An 18,118-nucleotide genomic window follows, 5' to 3' on the forward strand; every position below is an offset into this window, starting at 1 on the left:
TCTACAAAAGTACCTGCCACACAGAGGACACTGAATAAATATGCGCTAATAAATGAATAGTCTATTGAAATGCCATGTCCTTTGTGCCATTTTCCCTGCTTTCCTGAATCAAGAATTAATCACTCCTGCTTTTATGTTTTCATGGCATAGTGCTGTGACCTCTATTTAATTCAATCCTTTTAATAAGTAAGGCAGATTTTTAAAGATCTCAAAGTCTGATCAGGAAAAAAAACACATAAAAACTAATCATAATACAGTATACCAAGTATAACAGTTGAAGTATGAGCAAGATATAAAAATAGAGCAAGGTAAAAGGTGATTAACTTACTAAGTGGGAGAGATGAGACCATGGAAGACTCAAAAGTTAATAAAATCTAGACAACATTTTGTAAGGTAAATAAGAATTTTCCAGGTAAACAAGGAGAGGAAGAGAAATCCAGGCAATGAGTATAGATGTGCAAATGTCCTGTGGTGTGAAGAGGCAGAGCACGCTCATCAATAGGAAGCAGAATGTGAAGGAGGAACCAGAAAATGTGAATAATGTCATTGATGAGAATCACCTGACCAAATAAACATGGATTTCTTCATGAGTCTGTGCTCATGACTTATCTGTTTTGCTTTGTTTTATTTAGCCAAATAATTGTAGAACAAATAGAATCACAACACATTTTATAATTTATATTACCAATTCCATGCATAATCCTATCTCCAACAATCAGAAAATCATTTTTCTTTAAGACATAAAGATGTAAATAGAGTCATATCTACATGACCCATTGCTCTTTCTGGCTAAAATCCTCAGTTGGCTCCATTTCTGTAGAGCAGTGGTTCTCAACCTGTGGGTCACGGCCCATTTGGGGGTCTCCTGCATATCAGATATTTACATTGCAATTCCTAACAGTAGCAAAATTACAGTTATGAAGTAGCAACAAAAATAATTTTATGGTTGGGGGTCACCACAATATGAGGAACTGTATTAAAGGGTCACGGCATTAGGAAGGTTGAGAACCACTGCTATAGAGGAAATTGTCCACAATTAAGGCTTCAGAGATAGACAGTGTCCAGACCATGAAGTGCTCACCATAGCTTGGATTTTATAGACAATAAATATACACTGAAGGATTTTAAGCAGGAGAGATACTGTCCTCTGATATGAGCCTTGGAAAAGCCACCTTAATGGCAATAGATTAAAGGAAAGGAAAACAGTCACAATTCTATTGCAACAATAAAAGTAACTTTGAGAACCTCATCTAAGACAGTGGTGATGGAGGATGGAAAGAATAGGATGGCAGAGATAATTCAGAGGCATAATTTATTGGACTTAATAATTGATTAGGCACAGAGATGAATGCAGGAGTAAGAAATCGAGGATTATTTGGAAATTTCTATTCTAGAAACTGATCGTTAGGGCATTTAGTGAGAGGTAATACAGAAGAAAGACTATGTTTTGAAGAAGAGATAATTAATCATTAATTCATTCGGAGATGTAGTATTTGAGGTGCCCATGGGGTACTGGAGATGTCGCAAGGTACATGGACACATGGATCTGGAGCCCCAAGAGAGTAGTGTGGGTGAGAGAGATAGATTTGAGATTTGTCAGAGAAATGACAATTTTAAATAGTGTTTTAGCAGTGTACATAGAGAGGAAAGAACAGCTTTGAAGGAAGTAAGAATTTAGAATCGATAGGACTTGGTGATTGATTAAATAAAAAGGATATGAAAAAGAGAGGGGAGCCTAAGACAAACCTGAGGTTTCTGGTTTGGGAGCCTGGGTGGATGATGATTCCACTGTTATGAGCTGAACTGAGCCCCCTCAAAATTTATACATTGAAGTCTAACCCCAGCACTTCAGAATTTGACTATATTTAGAGATGGGGCTTTAAAGGGGTAATTAAAGTAAAATGAGATCATGTGGATGGGCCTTTACCCAATATGCGATGTCCTTATATGAAGAGTAGACTAGGACACATACACACATAGAAGGGAAATGTCATGTGAACATGAAGATGGCCATCTGCAAGCCAAGTCCAAAGGTCTCAGAGGAAGTCAACCCTGCTGACACCTTCTATTGTTTAGAGATGTAAGAATACAAATTTCGGTTGTTTAGGCCACTCAGTCTGTGGTACTTTGTTATGGCAGCCCTAGCAAACTAATATTGCCACCAACCAGGATTAAGAATATAGAAAAGAAAGTTGGGAAACAGAGGTGTTGAAATACTCCGAGATGGAACATGTTGTGTTTGAGACTCCTGAGGTACATCAGCTAAAGATGTTCAAATGGCTTTGAACTTAAAATACAGAACTGAGATACAGGTACAGATTTGGGATCATTGATATATGTGATATTTTAAACTATAGGAGTGGATGAGATCATCTAAGATGTGTATATAAAGTGAAATAATCAACAAGAAGACATCCATAAAGCATAACAGAATTAAGACACAAACTGAGGAAGAGGAATCAAAAAAGAATAATCAGAGAGGTAGGATGAAGAGAGAGAGAGAGAGAGCTTATAGTTAGTCTTTATTTTATCCCGTTTTATTATAATTAGTTGAATACCTATTGATCTCACTCTTCAAAGAATTTTAACATAGAAAGGGAAGCAATATCTTATTCATTTCTGAATCTCCAACACCAAGCACAGTGCCTGACATTCGATATGCCTGCAATAAATATTTGTTGAATCAAATGGAATTGAAATTAGGACTTCATTCCCTCTTCATTTTGTTTGCTTATTCCTGGAGTGTACAGCATGTCTTGCCACTGATATTTTCAGTTCATAGTGAAAAATCATTTCAATGTGTTCTAGGCTTGGTCCCTTTCCAAGCCAACCCCCAGGACAATAGTTTTCATTATAACCTTCTGTCTTTGTGATTCTGGATGGAATTCTGTGCACAGAAGTTATATACATATATGGGTATATCTATGTAACAAATCGCAGCACAGGAGCCCACTAGGCTCCCTCAGGCTCTGGTATGACATATTTGAGCCATATAAATTCAGCTTCTCCTCTGGCATCTGTTAGCCGACTCACTTGCAACTCCACCTCAGCAGTGGTCTCTCAGTCCTCTCAAAGCAAGGAAAGAGTTCTGTGTGCTGAGAGACCATGGCAAAGAATCCTCCAGAGAACTGTGAGGACTGTCACATTCTAAATGTAAGTTGATTGATATTTTTTCCCTTTTGAGCAGAAGCATGGTTTCACAGATTTATCGTATTACAATGTGAACATTAGAAAGGGAAATCAAAGGTGACTTTGAATCATGGCTTGCTATTTTGAGGGTTATTGTGTATTGTTCTATTCTTTCTGTTCTTTGCTTAGGCAGAAGCTTTTAAATCCAAGAAGATATGTAAATCACTTAAGATTTGTGGACTGGTCTTTGGTATCCTGGCCCTAACTCTAATTGTGCTGTTTTGGGGGAGCAAGCATTTCTGGCCAGAGGCACCAAAAAAAGTAAGTAAAGTAAATGCATACCATTATTCAGTGCTTCTGGTCTGAGTCTGATTGCATTTAATTAGTGGTTGATATGTAAACTACTCTGAAATTAAAATCGTGAAGTCTCTTTTATGTTTATTTTCTGGTGGTATGAAAAGCTGAATCAAGATTTTGCTCTCATTTATCTATCTAATTATTCTGGTAAGGGAAAAAAGTAATCTTCTGATTTCAGTTAGTAACGAGAGGATGTAAATTACTCATTCTTCTATAATGCTTGGCTTTAAGGAGTTAAGATTCCTCCTAGAAGTAAATTTTTTTGCTGTAAGAAAAAATACTTTCCATCTTTCTTTCAATTATCTGGGCAGAAACTTATGGAAAAGTAATTATATCACCACATAAAGGAGAAACCACCAGAAATGGCAGCAAAGGATTTTCAGGGATTATATTTCTGACTTAATGCATCTTCTCTGAGGACAAGCAGCAAGCTCTTTTTCAGAAAGAGAAATCCTCCTACCTGAGTTCACATTTATTTATGACTTAAAAAAAAAAAAAAGCTAGAGCTTTTCAGCTCCTTACAGCCACAGTCGTCACTCTCCCACTGAGATACTAATGCCACAAGGTAGAATTCAGTGAAACCAAGTCATTAATCACAGATATCTCAGAAAGCTCCTGATATTGAGGTCATTTGGTGAAATTTTGCTGGCCATTGTCGTTTGCATTAATATACCTTAGTGCAATGGTCACTTCTGGGCTCCCACGCAATGGACAAGTTTAGAAGTGACCCAAATAAAACCAACCTCTTTTCGATTTGAAAGATAATAAATGTACAAACTACAAGGTATGAAGGTGGTTCTCCGGCTTTGCCATGTTTTTCTGTCTATGTGTAGGCTGTTGCTATTGTTGTTGTTACTGTCGTTCATTTGCTGTCCTGAGATGCTTGTTCCTATTTGGTAACAGACCGAGAAGGAAAGGCACAAATTCAGGAGGGAGGCTGAGACAAGAAGAAAATGGGTTTGTATGGACGGTTAGGAGCCAAAGGAGTGATAGGAGCAGAGAGGAAATAATATGGATCAACGCGAAGGGAGAGGCAGAGGGGGAAGAAATAAGAAATAAACTGGCTAAGTGTGCAAAAGAAACCAGAGAAGTCATAGCCACCTTTGGAGTCTCTACCTCTGCTGCCATACCCACTTTCGTTTCGTCCCAAAGGATACCTTACCAAGTTTAAGTAGGAAGGAGAGCCAACCCGGTTAATTGGTTCATCTTTTTACTTACACTTTGTTCCAGAAAGGATTTCAGGCCTCACCTGAGGCCTATAGTTAGCTCTCTCTAGCCCTTGCCCCCCACACCCACCGTTCTCTACTTCTGAACTACTTACTGTTTAAAGCCACCTGTTCAGGCTCGCTGGTTGGGCAAAGCAATTAAGATCAGGAAGAAAAAGAAAACAAATAATTAAGACAGCCAAAATATATTCTGATACAATTCTGGTGCCACTTTGATAATCCCCAAGGTAACACACTGCCCCCCAAATCAAATCTTAGATCCTCTTGAAAATCATGCACGAGTTTGAGGGCCTGAAACTCATTTGTTTTCCATGGCCACCATGTCCCTAACTGAGTGGAGTTGGTAGCTAATGCTTTTGACTACCCATAGATACCTGCCTAAATAGGTGGCCAGATGGACTTGTACTATGTTATCACAGCCATTGGAACTGCAAATGCTATTCTGAAAGCGTTTGTGTGTCTTTCTAAACCTACAGTGCTATTTGCCCCAGTGCAGCTGTAAATGACTAGGTGGGGACGTTGCCAAACTCACTAGCAAGGTCCGTGGTCTCCTTTGCTTCCCTATTTTGTTATTTGTGATTTTCGTCCAGTTCTCCTTCTAATGTGTTTCTTCAAGCCAAAAGTAAAACCTTTTCAGTGCATGCCCAGAAGGGATGGGATATGCTACACAATAAAGTTTATCAAAAATCAAATCTCTTGTGAAGTAATCCATCTTGGGATATAATTTTCAGCAAAACAACTCTCAGAAATGAACAAAGGTATTACAAAGTAATCCAGATAAAAGAAAATAGGTGTCTCCTCACACACGTTTCTTCACCATGGACAAGTTGCTTGTTTTCATTCCAGGGAGTGGTTGCAATTTACTGTCTTTGATATTTAAGTCTCACCCTTCATAAAGCCATGGTGGGTTCACTGCAAACTAAGAACCTAGTTGGAGATGAGGATGCTTTTCTCAGTCCACTCCTACGTTCAAGTCCCAGAAAAGGGCCTCAGGAGACCTAGGCCTCCCAATAAGCCTGTCTTGAAGCTAAATGAGGAATCCTGGGAAGACATTAGCAGTCATATTAGCCTTAGAAGAGTTGCTGAGGCAAAGAATCCTAGCATCTTATATAAATTAAAGACTCTCCCCTTAAGAGTATGGCCTAGCAAGAGACAACAGCAAATTAAAACCCATGCTTTTCTGGACTTTCATTTACTAGCTTGTGGAACTTTGGGGAACTGTGGCACCCTTAGTAGAGAGAACTGTGTATGCTACTGTGCTTATTGATGGCAATGATTTGTTTGCTGTCCTGAGACTTTCTCCAAGCTCATAGTGTTTGCTCCCCCAGACCCCACTGTGCCTCCTTTTTATTTTGTTTTTCGACATCTGTGATTAATAAACTGTATTTATTTAACATCCTACATCTGGTGTTGACATTTCCATGCCAGTAAGTCTTTCTGCTCCCTCCTACCTTGGTGTGTACAAAAGATCCACGTTCCTGATTCCAAGGGTAAGACACACTTGACCCTTTCTCCTCCCACATCTTGAGTATGCTCTCTCACACACACACACACACACACACACGAGAGAGAGAAAGAAATCAAAGTAAAGTGAAATAGGGAGAAGGAGAACTAACTCTGGGTGAGCTGCTGTACTTTCATACAGGCCACAGCCACAGCCACATAGAGGAGCTCCTTTAGCTAAGCGAAGCCAGGTCCATCCAACACTGTATTCAGCTTTCTCCCCCGGCAATGTTTTGTATTTATTCATTTCTTGTTAAAGTTGGTATTTGAAGTTTGCAACGAAAGTACCTTCCTTCCCCCCTCTTCAAGCATTGGTGCTTGGCTTACCCAAATATTGAAAATAACCTTGCAGACAAGTTTTGAAGCGCAAGTTTTCAAAATTATCTAAGGAACAGTTATCACCAAATGTACTAGGACTGCCTGGAAAGTATCCAGCCATGTTATATGAAGAATAGAGACATACATGGTGGTGGATACTTTCCTCATATAAGTTAAATAAAACAATTTTTTTTTTTGCATTCACCTTTCTTAGCCAAGCAGAATAGACCTATTCAGTCCCAGAGATTTTGAGAAAGAATTGCAATGAGGCTCCCTCCACTTCCACACAGTGACTGGGATCGCTGACGCAGAATCCCCAGAGAAGCACTCTTGCTTAAAGCTCCCTGTATTACACATCTAACTTGAGACAATCAGAAGCCAACCCCCCAGTTAATTAATTCAACATGCAAAGAAAAATCTCAGCTCTTAAACTAACAGTTTATAAAACATAGCACAGACTTTGAAGCTCATCCTCACCAATCCTTTGTGGAATGAGGTAGAAGAATATAGTAAATTAAATAAATGAAAGGCAGCCCTTCGTCCCTTTCCTACATAGGAGCTGCCTTGTGACTTTAGGGCTGTCTGGAAGTCATCAGAGCCACATAGCAATCAACAGGTTTCTGGGAATGTTCCCTCAACTTCTCCGTACCACAAGAGCAATGAGAAGTGGTAGGGATGGCAGGTATCCTTCAGCCCTTCTCATTTCCACCTCAACTGCAAATGACCATTAAAACAGTCTCACCCAGGGCCACAAGCCCAGTATCATTCTAGACTAAAAAATCCTTTGCTCAAAAGATGCACTTTCTTGCCAAGTCTGAGTCCAGTTTTCTTTTTGCCTCTTTAATGTTAGCAGTAGCTCAAGACTAACTTTCTTCTGTAGGCATCAGAGAAGACAACTTTCTTACCCAGGTTTCCTGGGCTTTCCTACCCAATAGTCTTGTGGGTGAAATATGGATCTGGAGAAACATTTATATGCAGTCAAGGAAAAAGTGAAAGTTGTGGCTGGGATCTCTTTATCAGGGACACTGAGCTTCACCAGATAGTGTCACATTGGAATTTTAGAAAAGAAGACTTCATTTTCTTTTCTTCTTAAAGCATTGTGAGATCCAGTTCTACCCTGTACAATAATTCTCACTCTGGGCTACCTAGGGGAAGCGCCCACTAATTACATGGAGCCAAACTCTGGGTGAGATGGGTATACTCCTAGATAGTCTCTTTGTTCTCCTAAGGCAGCATTTGATGAGCAACTTATGTGGCACCAGCAAGGAGAGCCTAAACCTTCAGAAAAAGTTGTCATTGAGTGTCTGAGAGTGGAACTGTGACTGTGCAGGGAGGTAGTCCAGATGATCAACAGGTAGTAGCACTCCAGTGATCAACCTGACAGGTGTCAGCCAACTCTGAGCAGAATTGATTTTACTAACATGACAGCCGCAAAGGGGTGGGAGATAAAGTTAGGAACTGAGTCCCCAAAGACATTCAGTGACTTGCCCAAAGTCACACAGCTTGCAAGTGGCAGAGTTGAAGTAAGGACTAGAATATGATCTGAAGATTCTTTCCACTATTCTTCAGCTGTGTATAAGAATCAGGGGTGGGGATACTGGACAGGGGAAAACGTTCTAGCCAGTTCAAATCTGTAGATGAAAGAAGTGGCTTTTTCATGTTGAAAAAGAGGAATGTCTGTGCTGCTTATGCCAACTGTTTTTAGGGCTAAGAACTAGTGATGGAAGATGCAGAAATCCAACTTTGCCTAAGAAACAATCTGTCTGCTCTTTATTGGTAAAGAAATACCCAGGGGCCCTTTATTTCCCACAGGCTAGGTCAGTAATAACATGGCACAGTGCATTCCCTTCCCTCCTTCCAGCCTAACACCTGCTAGCCAGCTATTCTGAGCATGTATTTCACCTTTGGAGAGTGTACCTCATAAACAGACAGTAAAGAATGAAAGTGGAGAGAAGAGCAGCTAGATTAATCACAGGCTTCAAAAAACAAACCTAAGCCAAATGTCCTCAAATCCCTGTCAGGACAGGCTAAAGCTACTTGCCCCCAAAACAGATCCATCACACTGAGATCTGAGGCAGCATTCCTCTTTATAAAAAGCTTTCTTTTTCTATCTCAGAGACTGTCACAAACAGAGGCAAAATAAAAACCAGAGCAAACGGTGAAAGGGGGATGTTAGGGTTCATTTGTTGCCTGAGTGGAGGATTTAACTGGACTGAGGACAAAATTCCTGGGCAGGAAAGAGAAATGGGTTTGTGTCCTCTCCATGTTGTGTCAGTATGGTCTTCTTATACCTCTCACTGCCTGGGCTTAACCACGTATGTGTCTCATTTCATTTCTGATTCATATTCCATGCCACTGGCTTTCTTGCCCCATTCCAATGTTCTGGCCCTTGCATTTAAGGCCAAACTTATGTGTGGGCGGAGGAAGAGCCCATTTGAGCAGAGCTGGAAGAATGCTATTTCCCCCCAAATATTTCCTGTTCCTGGGGCCACTGTGTCTAAAATCCCCCATTAGTACTTCATTCCTCTGAGTGAAGTATTACTCAATTTTTAGAATAAATATCCATCACTAATACCTAAATATGAAATCATTTTTCACCTTGATATCTTCTCTGTCATAAGGTACTTGAATTCCTAGATTATCTAGACAGAAGACAAAAGCAAAGATAGAAATGGGGATAGGAATGGGAAGGGCCATGACAGAGTAAACATGATATGAAAAGAAAACAGAAGAGGGAAGCTAGAAGCACCAAAAATTAGCTCTCTCTATTAGCCAATTTGGCAGGGGTGTACTCCATACTCTACTTGATTTGTCCTTCTTGGAATAAAGCTGAGTTGGGGGCAGTCTGAGATGAGCTTCTTGAAGCCCACTCACACTTCTCTCAGGCCAGTCATCCTGTCTGTGCTTTGGTTTGTTCCTGGATAGAACAAATCCATTTGTTCCTTCATCTCCAGAAAGACCCCCAATCCCTGACTCACAGAGCTAAGTAAAGAGCAAAGTATTTGTGATGCCAAAAGCATGAGCTCAGTATTAATATGGGCCAATGAAGCTTGCATAGTCATTATCCAAGCAATGCACTCCACAGGGACGCGGACTAGACAGTATGTCTGGCTTGGTGAAACCCATCCCCAAACAGTTCAAAGTGGGCCACCAGCCTCATCTTCCTAGACAAAGGACAGTCTGTTCTAAAAGAACACCTTTGATAGTGGAATTCCATCCAGGTGAATATTTGGCTACCCACCCCTACCCCCCACCACAGATTCACACATAAAGTAAGCACTCTGATCCCACTCTATTTAGCAACCTACCACTGCTAACATATAGCCAACAAGCTGGTTAATGAATATAATCAGAATGTACCCCTTCTCCCCTACCAAAAAAGCTATTTGCAGGAATGTTGAAAATAATCAAGATCTGCTGAGCTTGGCAGTTTCTAAGAGTTTTCATCTAGCAAGGTGTCCAAGTAAAGTGCATTGCCAACAGTGCAGGAAAACTCATTCCACAGAAGTACACTGAAATCCTAAATGTCACTAGTATGGTTCCATAGCCTTCTACCAATGATTGAAAATACAGCCTGTATTTTCTCTTTTGCCCAGGTAGGCAGCAGTCCAACATCCCCTAGTCTCTAACCTCATTTTTCCATACGATAATCCATCAGTGGTGCTACTGATGAAACAAACACCCTACTCCAGCCCCCAATGGCTAGTGGTGTCAACATTTGTCTCAACAATGAATAGTATTTCTAGCAAAACTCCCCTGCTGTTGGAGAGCTGACAAGACTGGATCTGAAGTGGATGCCTCTCTCCTCTACTTAGGTCAGATGAACAGAGAGATCAATTTGTTCCATAGGTAGAAGTTTCTATTCTCAAGCTGGCTGCAGAGCTGGAACTAAGGACATATTTATAACTAGAAGCAAATAACAAGCCTAAAGGAATTTTCTACCTGTCACAAAACCAAGCCAGACTTTCTGAGTTAACTCCGCAGTTGCTGGAGGATTCTCAATACCATTTTCCGTTCACTTTTAAAATGGTCTCTTAAAAGACCTTTCCAATGGCCAAGATCTCTCCTTAGGATGAGGATGAGGATGCCATTGGTGGGGAAAACTTATTCAGCAGATACGTAACCACGTCCAAGTCGCTATAGGGCTGCCAAGAGGTAAACAACATTGTCTCTTGTTTTTCTATTCAGCAGCTGCATCACACTTTTCACCCTCAAAGTCACACTTGCTTCTACAAATGGTTCCAGCTTATTTTTCTTCTTCAGTTGGGGAAAATTTGACCGGTTTAAACTAACATTCAGACATGGACATTAGCAGACACTAAAAAACAACCCAACTAAGTGTAAGCTCTACCAGGCAGCCACTGGGAACCATATCATTAGAAAGCAATGGTGACTGTGTAGACAACTTGATTTTCCAGGCTTTTAGCTTTCCACATTTTTTTTCATAAGGAAAAATGAATATGAAGAGACTTGATAAACAAAGGTCTCCTAACAACAGTGATAAGATAGACTTCCCAATATCACCATCAGGTTTGGCCTAGTTTGTGACAGGTAGCAAATTCCTTCGTGCTTATGATTTGCTTCTAGCTATAAATACGGCCTAAGTGATAAGTTATGGACTTACTCCTAAACTGGGATACTGTGTGGGACTAGTCCTCTTGGTCTTTAGTGAGACAACTGCCTCTTTTAGAGGGCAAAAGGAAATCTGGGGTTTTGTTTCAGCCACTCCAGAAAGACCTGATTGGCAGCCTTTCCCAGTCACTCTTCTTGGGAGGTTCACATTACTTAATGCTGGGCACTTGACACAGTTGCTAAATTCTATGTATAAAGGAGAATCTGCAAAACTTAAAGACAACTGAAGAAAGTTTGGAAAACAGAAAGCAGGAATAAACTGGATGGTGTCAGTTAGCCTATAGAACAGAAGGCTAGGGAAAGTCAATAAATATTTCCTAGAGTTCAAAGGGCAAAAGGAAGCAAACTCACCTCACCATGAGTAAGGAGACTGTCTTCAGATTGTAAAAAAAGAGACAAGCCCAAGACTGTTGTGGCAACATTAAAGCCCTGGGTAGATAAGAAGATAGAGAGTAATACCTAACCACGCTAAGTGTGTTTAACTATCTTTCTCAGCCCTAGTGAATTTCATTGGGGTGGAGGGATGACCTCAAGCATTTGGAAATGGAAGCATAGGTTTTAGGCGATCTCTTAGCTTAACACAAGGGGAAAATACTTTACAGGCTGGTTTGCAGAATATCATTTGCTATTTAGTCAAGGCTGCCAAGAAAACTGTTGGAATTCTTAGTAATTAGCTCAGCAACTTGGCTTGAATTCAAACTTCCAGCTATGAAGGGATCCCCATATCAGCTTGAGAGCTAGAAAGAACCTCACTTTAAACTCAAGTTTCAAAGAATTCCCAATGACAAGCTGTGAGATGGTACCTCACTACAAAAGCTCTGGGAAAAAAGGTGCCCCAGATAGTACCCAATTAAAGTATCTTATGAAGGGACACACTTTGTATCTTAGAGATCCTTTTCCTCTGTTCTCCCAGACCTATGACATGGAGCACACTTTCTACAGCAATGGAGAAAAGAAGAAGATTTACATGGAAATCGATCCTGTGACCAGAACTGAAATATTCAGAAGTGGAAATGGCACTGATGAAACTTTGGAAGTACATGACTTTAAGAATGTAAGTTGGGTGTTTTCTCATTAAGGCTTTCCTCTTAAAAATATTAAAGAAGCTGAGTCAAGCTAAAAATAACCTTTAACCTCCATTTAATTTACAAGACAAAGCTTTCCCTCTGAATACAGATTTTGCTAATCTGGAGTCCTGACAGATCATGGAATTCATTAATTGCAGCTATTTCAGGAAACTTTATTATTGTTTTATCTGTTTTACAGGGATACACTGGCATCTATTTTGTAGGTCTTCAGAAATGTTTTATTAAAACTCAGATTAAAGTGATTCCTGAATTTTCTGAACCAGAAGAGGAAATAGATGAGGTATGTAAGACTAATGATAATGGTAGCAAAAGACATTTTATATTGGGTGCTATGTGCCAAAAATTCTACTCAATCCTTTGTTCTCCTTTGATTCTCAAACAACCCTACAGATAGGTACTATTATTAACACTATTTTCGGATGAGGAAACTGAGACTCAGAACCAAAAACTGACTTATCCAAGGTCACACAGCTAGTGAAGAGTAGATTGGGGTCTTGAACTCAGACCTCTCAAAAAGCTAAAGTTCATGCTTTTAAGTGCAACACTACACATTTTTCACTTGGGTACTCATTGACATTATGTACATTTGCTTCCAAACCCAATTTTTTCTGGTAAGAGGGATGAGCCAGAAAAACTAAATCAATATTCCCTAAGATAAAGTCCTTAAACAAAATCCCCAAGGTCACCTGAGGTTCTTGCCACTCATCACATTGCAACAGTCACCTAGTTTAAAGATTTCAGTTCACTCACCTTACACTTTGTACCAGGATGCTAATGAAATAATCCAAATTTGACTTCACTAGGAAAGGCAAAAGCAAAGAAAGTGAAAACTGCAGTGTAATATGAATTCTCTGGAAACACACTGGTAGGCCAGGATGAGGCAACCTAGGGTAATGTTGTAATCACTGAATGACCTCTGAAAGCCTAGTAGAAGATGGATGTAATTGCCTAAAATACAATTAACCGTAAAGCTCTTAAAACTCTTTGTTGTGCCCTGGTATTCTGTCTATAATTACAGTATGTTTTTATAAGTGGGGAGAAGGGGTATGTGGTTGACAGCATACCCCATTGTAGCAAGTAATAAATGAGCATTGCTTTGGTTTGGTTTGATTTGGTGCTTAACTGGCAAATCTAAAATGGGGCTAGGGCAATGGCACAATGGCCTCTCTATAGACTTTGAAAAACCTTTATCTCTTTCTTCTCTCTCTGTCCTGTTCTTTTTCACTCTTCTTCCACTCAACTCCATCCATCTGAATTCTCAGCTACCCATTTATCTTTTTCTTTTCTCTTTCTTTTGTTGAAGGGTGAAGGGTGGGGAGCACTTTTTCCCTTCCCTTACCCAAGTCTCAGAGCTGTCATTAGCTCCCACATTACTCTTTCATTCATGCAACTGGTCTCCTCAAAACCAGAGAAGTTGCAGATCCTTGTTACTAGAATTAAAAAAGAAGAAGAAGAAGAAAATTTCCCCCAAAGATTATGCTCGGTTCCCAAGGCCTATAGTAGTGAAAAATTGGAGATTTTTAAAATAAGCACAAATTAGATTCGTCTGAGGAACAGGTCAACCTCCAGGATATTAGGAATGATGGCAGGCAGCAAGGGTAAGATGAAAGGAGAATCAATAGGATTAACAAGCTGGTATACACAATATCATATGCTGAGTCTTACAGAAAATAACATAAGCATTTGAGTAGACCAGCCAGCAATGAAAGCCTGAAGTGACACAATAGGATTTATTTTTCTGAAAGAGATAATGACAATGGTCCATAATGTCTCACTTTGGCCCGAATTTATTCTTCAATTAATTTTGCTAAATCTTTCAAATACCACAAGTACGCATCACATGACAGTAAGAATATTACACCTTCAAGTAAATCCTGTTTTTGACATTCACACTACAGATTTTTTTCATGAGACTAATTTGTACTCCTGAATGACAAAACCCCTCTTCTTCTGGACTTCCCTCACCACTGTATCCACAGAATATGCATGTTAAACATGCAGAGCTGGTATATAAATAGTCCTGATTTTGCTAACAAAGCTAGTCAGCATATCAACCTCATTTCATACAATCCCTTTCAATGTACCCCAAGGTCTTTACAGACTCAAGGACAAAGGTACCAGTCATTGTAAATGACTCAGGGAAAAATTACTAATAACTAGATATACAAGACAACTATTTCAATACTAGAAAGTAAAGAGAAGTTGGTGTCCTTCACAACATAAGAAAGGCTACATAAAGCAAAAACACTCTTTGAGATGAACTCTAAGCATCTGGAATGAAAGGAACACAAGAGTAGTAAGGCCAGTGAAGTCATAAGCTAGAGGTTTGACTTTAAAACATAAAAAGACACCTTTTATCCTACAACTAGCTACCATAACAGACAAATCTTGTAAAACCAAAATAGTAGGTTCAGTTGTTATTTACTTGATCTCATCAGTTTGGATTATAGGAGGGTTTTGGTTTTTTTTTTTTTTTTTTTTTAGTTTGAGGCCAAATTCTGCTCATAACCCTAGCTGCCAGCCTAAAACAAGACAGATTCAAAATATTCATTTTTAAAAAAGAAAACAAGTGTAAATCACTCAGGGTTTCAGAAGCTCAAATTAAAACATACACGACCCTTGGGTGCCCAGAAAATAATGGAGAGCCTTTTTGATTTTAAGCGAAATGATTATAGAAAAGGCTTCAATTTCAGTGAGTAGCCCTGCTATTAAACCTAGAAGGGAGGGAATTGTGAACTCCCCCAATGGCACCTATTGTATGCTAGGCACACAGATAGTTCACCAATAGCCCTAGAATAATGGAATTGTTATTCACATTCAAAATATATTGTTTTCTAGCATTCCATAATTTGTCACTTGTTTTATTGATTTATCTGCCAATCCCCATCCTTGACTACTTTCTTCTTTCAGAATGAAGAAATTACCACAACTTTCTTTGAACAGTCAGTGATTTGGGTCCCAGCAGAAAAGCCTATTGAAAACAGAGACTTTCTTAAAAATTCCAAAATTCTGGAAATTTGCGATAATGTGACCATGTATTGGATCAATCCCACTCTAATAGCAGGTATGGCATCCTCCCCCTCTTTCCAAAGACAGTAACAGGTTAATGTTCCCAGCATTCAGAGACTACATTTCTAGGAAAATAAATGATCAGTTTATATCTTCTTGGATGAGACTATATATGCTGACTGCCAGAGAAGGGAATTTTTCACAGACAAGTTATAAATCAGATAAATTAATGCTGACAGGCTTTTAAATATCCCAGCAAAGGTAACACCACCCTAATGTGACGAGTGATAGCACAAACCTAATCTGTCTTTCTTTGCACATCTATATTCATTGCAGTTGTGATACCAGACTATTGCTCAAACCACTGTGGGTCTGAGTAAAGAAAAGAAGAGAGAAGAGAAAAAACAATGCTCTGTTGTCAAGGGTTCTCTATGTCAAATGGTGGCATTCTCCCCAGAAGATAGGACAATCACTACAATACACATTTCTTTGTGGTTGCTTTAGGAATCAATATACAAGTAATTGAGGGCTAGAGGTCCAGGGTAGAAGAGTCCAGCCCTGAAATTCCAGTCAGTCCATAGAGAAGGTAAAGGCCTCATCCTGTTCTATCTGGCTAACATAGAATTTGTCCTCCCTTATTCTGGACATCTTAGATTACTATGTTACCCAAATGAGGCCATTCCCACCAATGCAAGCTTCTTCTTCAGCGATTTACAAAAAGGTGATTAAATGCAATGTGGTATCCTGAACTGAGTGATGGAGTAGGGAAAATGGACATTAGCAGAAATACTAATGAAATCTGGCTAAAGTCAGATTAGTTAATAATATAGTACCAATGTTAACTTCTGAGTTTTGATCATTACACCATGACTATGTAAGATAACATCAGGGGAAACTGGGTAAAAGATATATGGGAACTCTGTACTAAATTTGCAACTCATCTATAAATCTAAGATTATTTCTAAATAGCAAGTTATTTTAGAAAACAGAAGGGAAGCGGGTGAAAGACATAGGACATCAAATCAAGTCAGATAACAAATATTTATTGAGCACCTTTTAGAGGTAAAATCACTGTAGGAGACAGACAAGTCTCTTATCCTCAGTTTGTTTTTGTTTTTATTTTGTTTTGTTTTAAGACAGAGTCTCCCTCTATTGCCCAGGCTAAAGTGCCATGGCATCAGCCTCGATCACAGCAACCTCAAACTCCTGGGTTCAAACAATTCTTCTGCCTCAGCCTCCTGAGTAGCTGAGAGTACAGACACCTGACTAATTTTTTCTATTTTTAGTAGAGACAGAGTCTTGCTCTTGCCCAGGCTGGTCTCCTGAGCTCAAGGGATCCTCCCGCCTCAGCCTCCAAGAGTGCTGGGATTACATATGTGAGCCACCAAGTACAACCCATCAGTTTTAACTTTAGTGTACTAATGAGAAAAAGCAGCAAATGTTTGATGTCAAACAAGCAAAGAAAATGTCTGTGTACATGAAAATGGCCAGGTTTTTTTTTTTTTTTTTTTTTTTTTGGAAAATACTCTTTAAAATTATCAGCTATATCAGCTGAAGGAGCTTGGAAAAGTGGTCCTGGTGTGTCTTAATGATGCCAATTAGAAGGCACAATGAAAACCTCTATCCCCAACTGCTGTTCCTTCAAGCACTTCTTTCAGAAACTTTTTCAAAGCAGTCATATCACAATCTTATATTTATTATGTTAGTTTCCGAGTTACAAGACTTTGAGGAGGATGGTGAAGATCTTCACTTCCCAGCCAATGAAAAAAAAGGGATTGAGCAAAATGAGCAGTGGGTGGTCCCTCAAGTGAAGGTGGAGAAGACCCGTCACACCAGACAAGCAAGTGAGGAAGAACTTCCAATAAATGACTATGTGAGTTATGTTCACGTTAACTCTTGGTAGAGGAGAAACAAAGAGCCCTCACAAAACTTACTACCCCTCAATTCACAAACGCTGGAAGGAGAATGATCATGTATTTAATAAAAAAAAAAATTAAGAAACTTGGAATCACCAGGAAGCTCATTCAAAATCAATCTATTGATATATCTTCATGATCTGGCTAAGGAGCCTAATTTCTCACCAGGCAGCCCCCAACTCTTAAAGTATTGTAGTGCTCCCCTGCTTGGTGAGACCTCTTCCTAGTGAACCTTCCCCCCACCTCCAACACTGGCTTCTTCTTCTTTCAGACTGAAAATGGAATAGAATTTGATCCCATGCTGGATGAAAGAGGTTATTGTTGTATTTACTGCCGTCGAGGCAACCGCTACTGCCGCCGCGTCTGTGAACCTTTACTAGGTTACTACCCATATCCATACTGCTACCAAGGAGGACGGGTCATCTGTCGTGTCATCATGCCTTGCAACTGGTGGGTGGCCCGCATGCTGGGGAGGGTCTAATCGGAAGTTTGAGCTGAAATGCTTAAATTTCTGGCAGCCAACATATAATAAATGCATGCTATCCAATGAATTTCTGCCTCTGAGGCATTTGGCTCCTGGTAGCCAGTACTCCAGAATTACTTAAAGGTAATTCCTCTCTTCATGTTCTAATAAACTTCTACATCATCACCAATGGTGTGATTGCTGCTGAACACACTGGGTAAGTGTTTGCTGAAAATATTTCTGGTAACTGAAATGGAACAGACCTTTGTAACATGGATGACAACAATAAAATTTGCACTTCATCAAATTCGAGAGTAGGAAAGGGCAAAGCATAATGATTTTCAAATGCCATATTTTACTCTGCTATACTGAGAAAGTGGACATGAGGGGCTGATGACAAAATGTCCCCATAACCAATGCATTAAAATAGATTTTTTTGTACATAGCCTTAATGTTTAATTATCTGAAATACATATT

General features: G+C 39.6%; 1 protein-coding gene across 1 annotated transcript; it reads left to right on the forward strand.

Annotated features, from left to right (window-relative positions):
• Positions 1-2,879: 2,879 nt before the first annotated feature.
• Positions 2,880-17,831, forward strand: TNMD (tenomodulin). Its single transcript, XM_003797831.1, has 7 exons — positions 2,880-3,153; positions 3,319-3,450; positions 12,079-12,219; positions 12,432-12,533; positions 15,164-15,317; positions 16,969-17,135; positions 17,450-17,831. Exons 1-7 carry the CDS (start codon positions 3,106-3,108, stop codon positions 17,657-17,659), a joined length of 954 nt encoding a protein of 317 aa, XP_003797879.1. The 5' UTR covers positions 2,880-3,105; the 3' UTR covers positions 17,660-17,831.
• The last annotated feature ends 287 nt before the right edge of the window (positions 17,832-18,118 follow it).

The sequence above is a fragment of the Otolemur garnettii genome, unplaced genomic scaffold (assembly GCF_000181295.1).
Source record: "Otolemur garnettii isolate 467f Iridium unplaced genomic scaffold, OtoGar3 scaffold00125, whole genome shotgun sequence".
Taxonomy (NCBI): domain Eukaryota; kingdom Metazoa; phylum Chordata; class Mammalia; order Primates; family Galagidae; genus Otolemur; species Otolemur garnettii.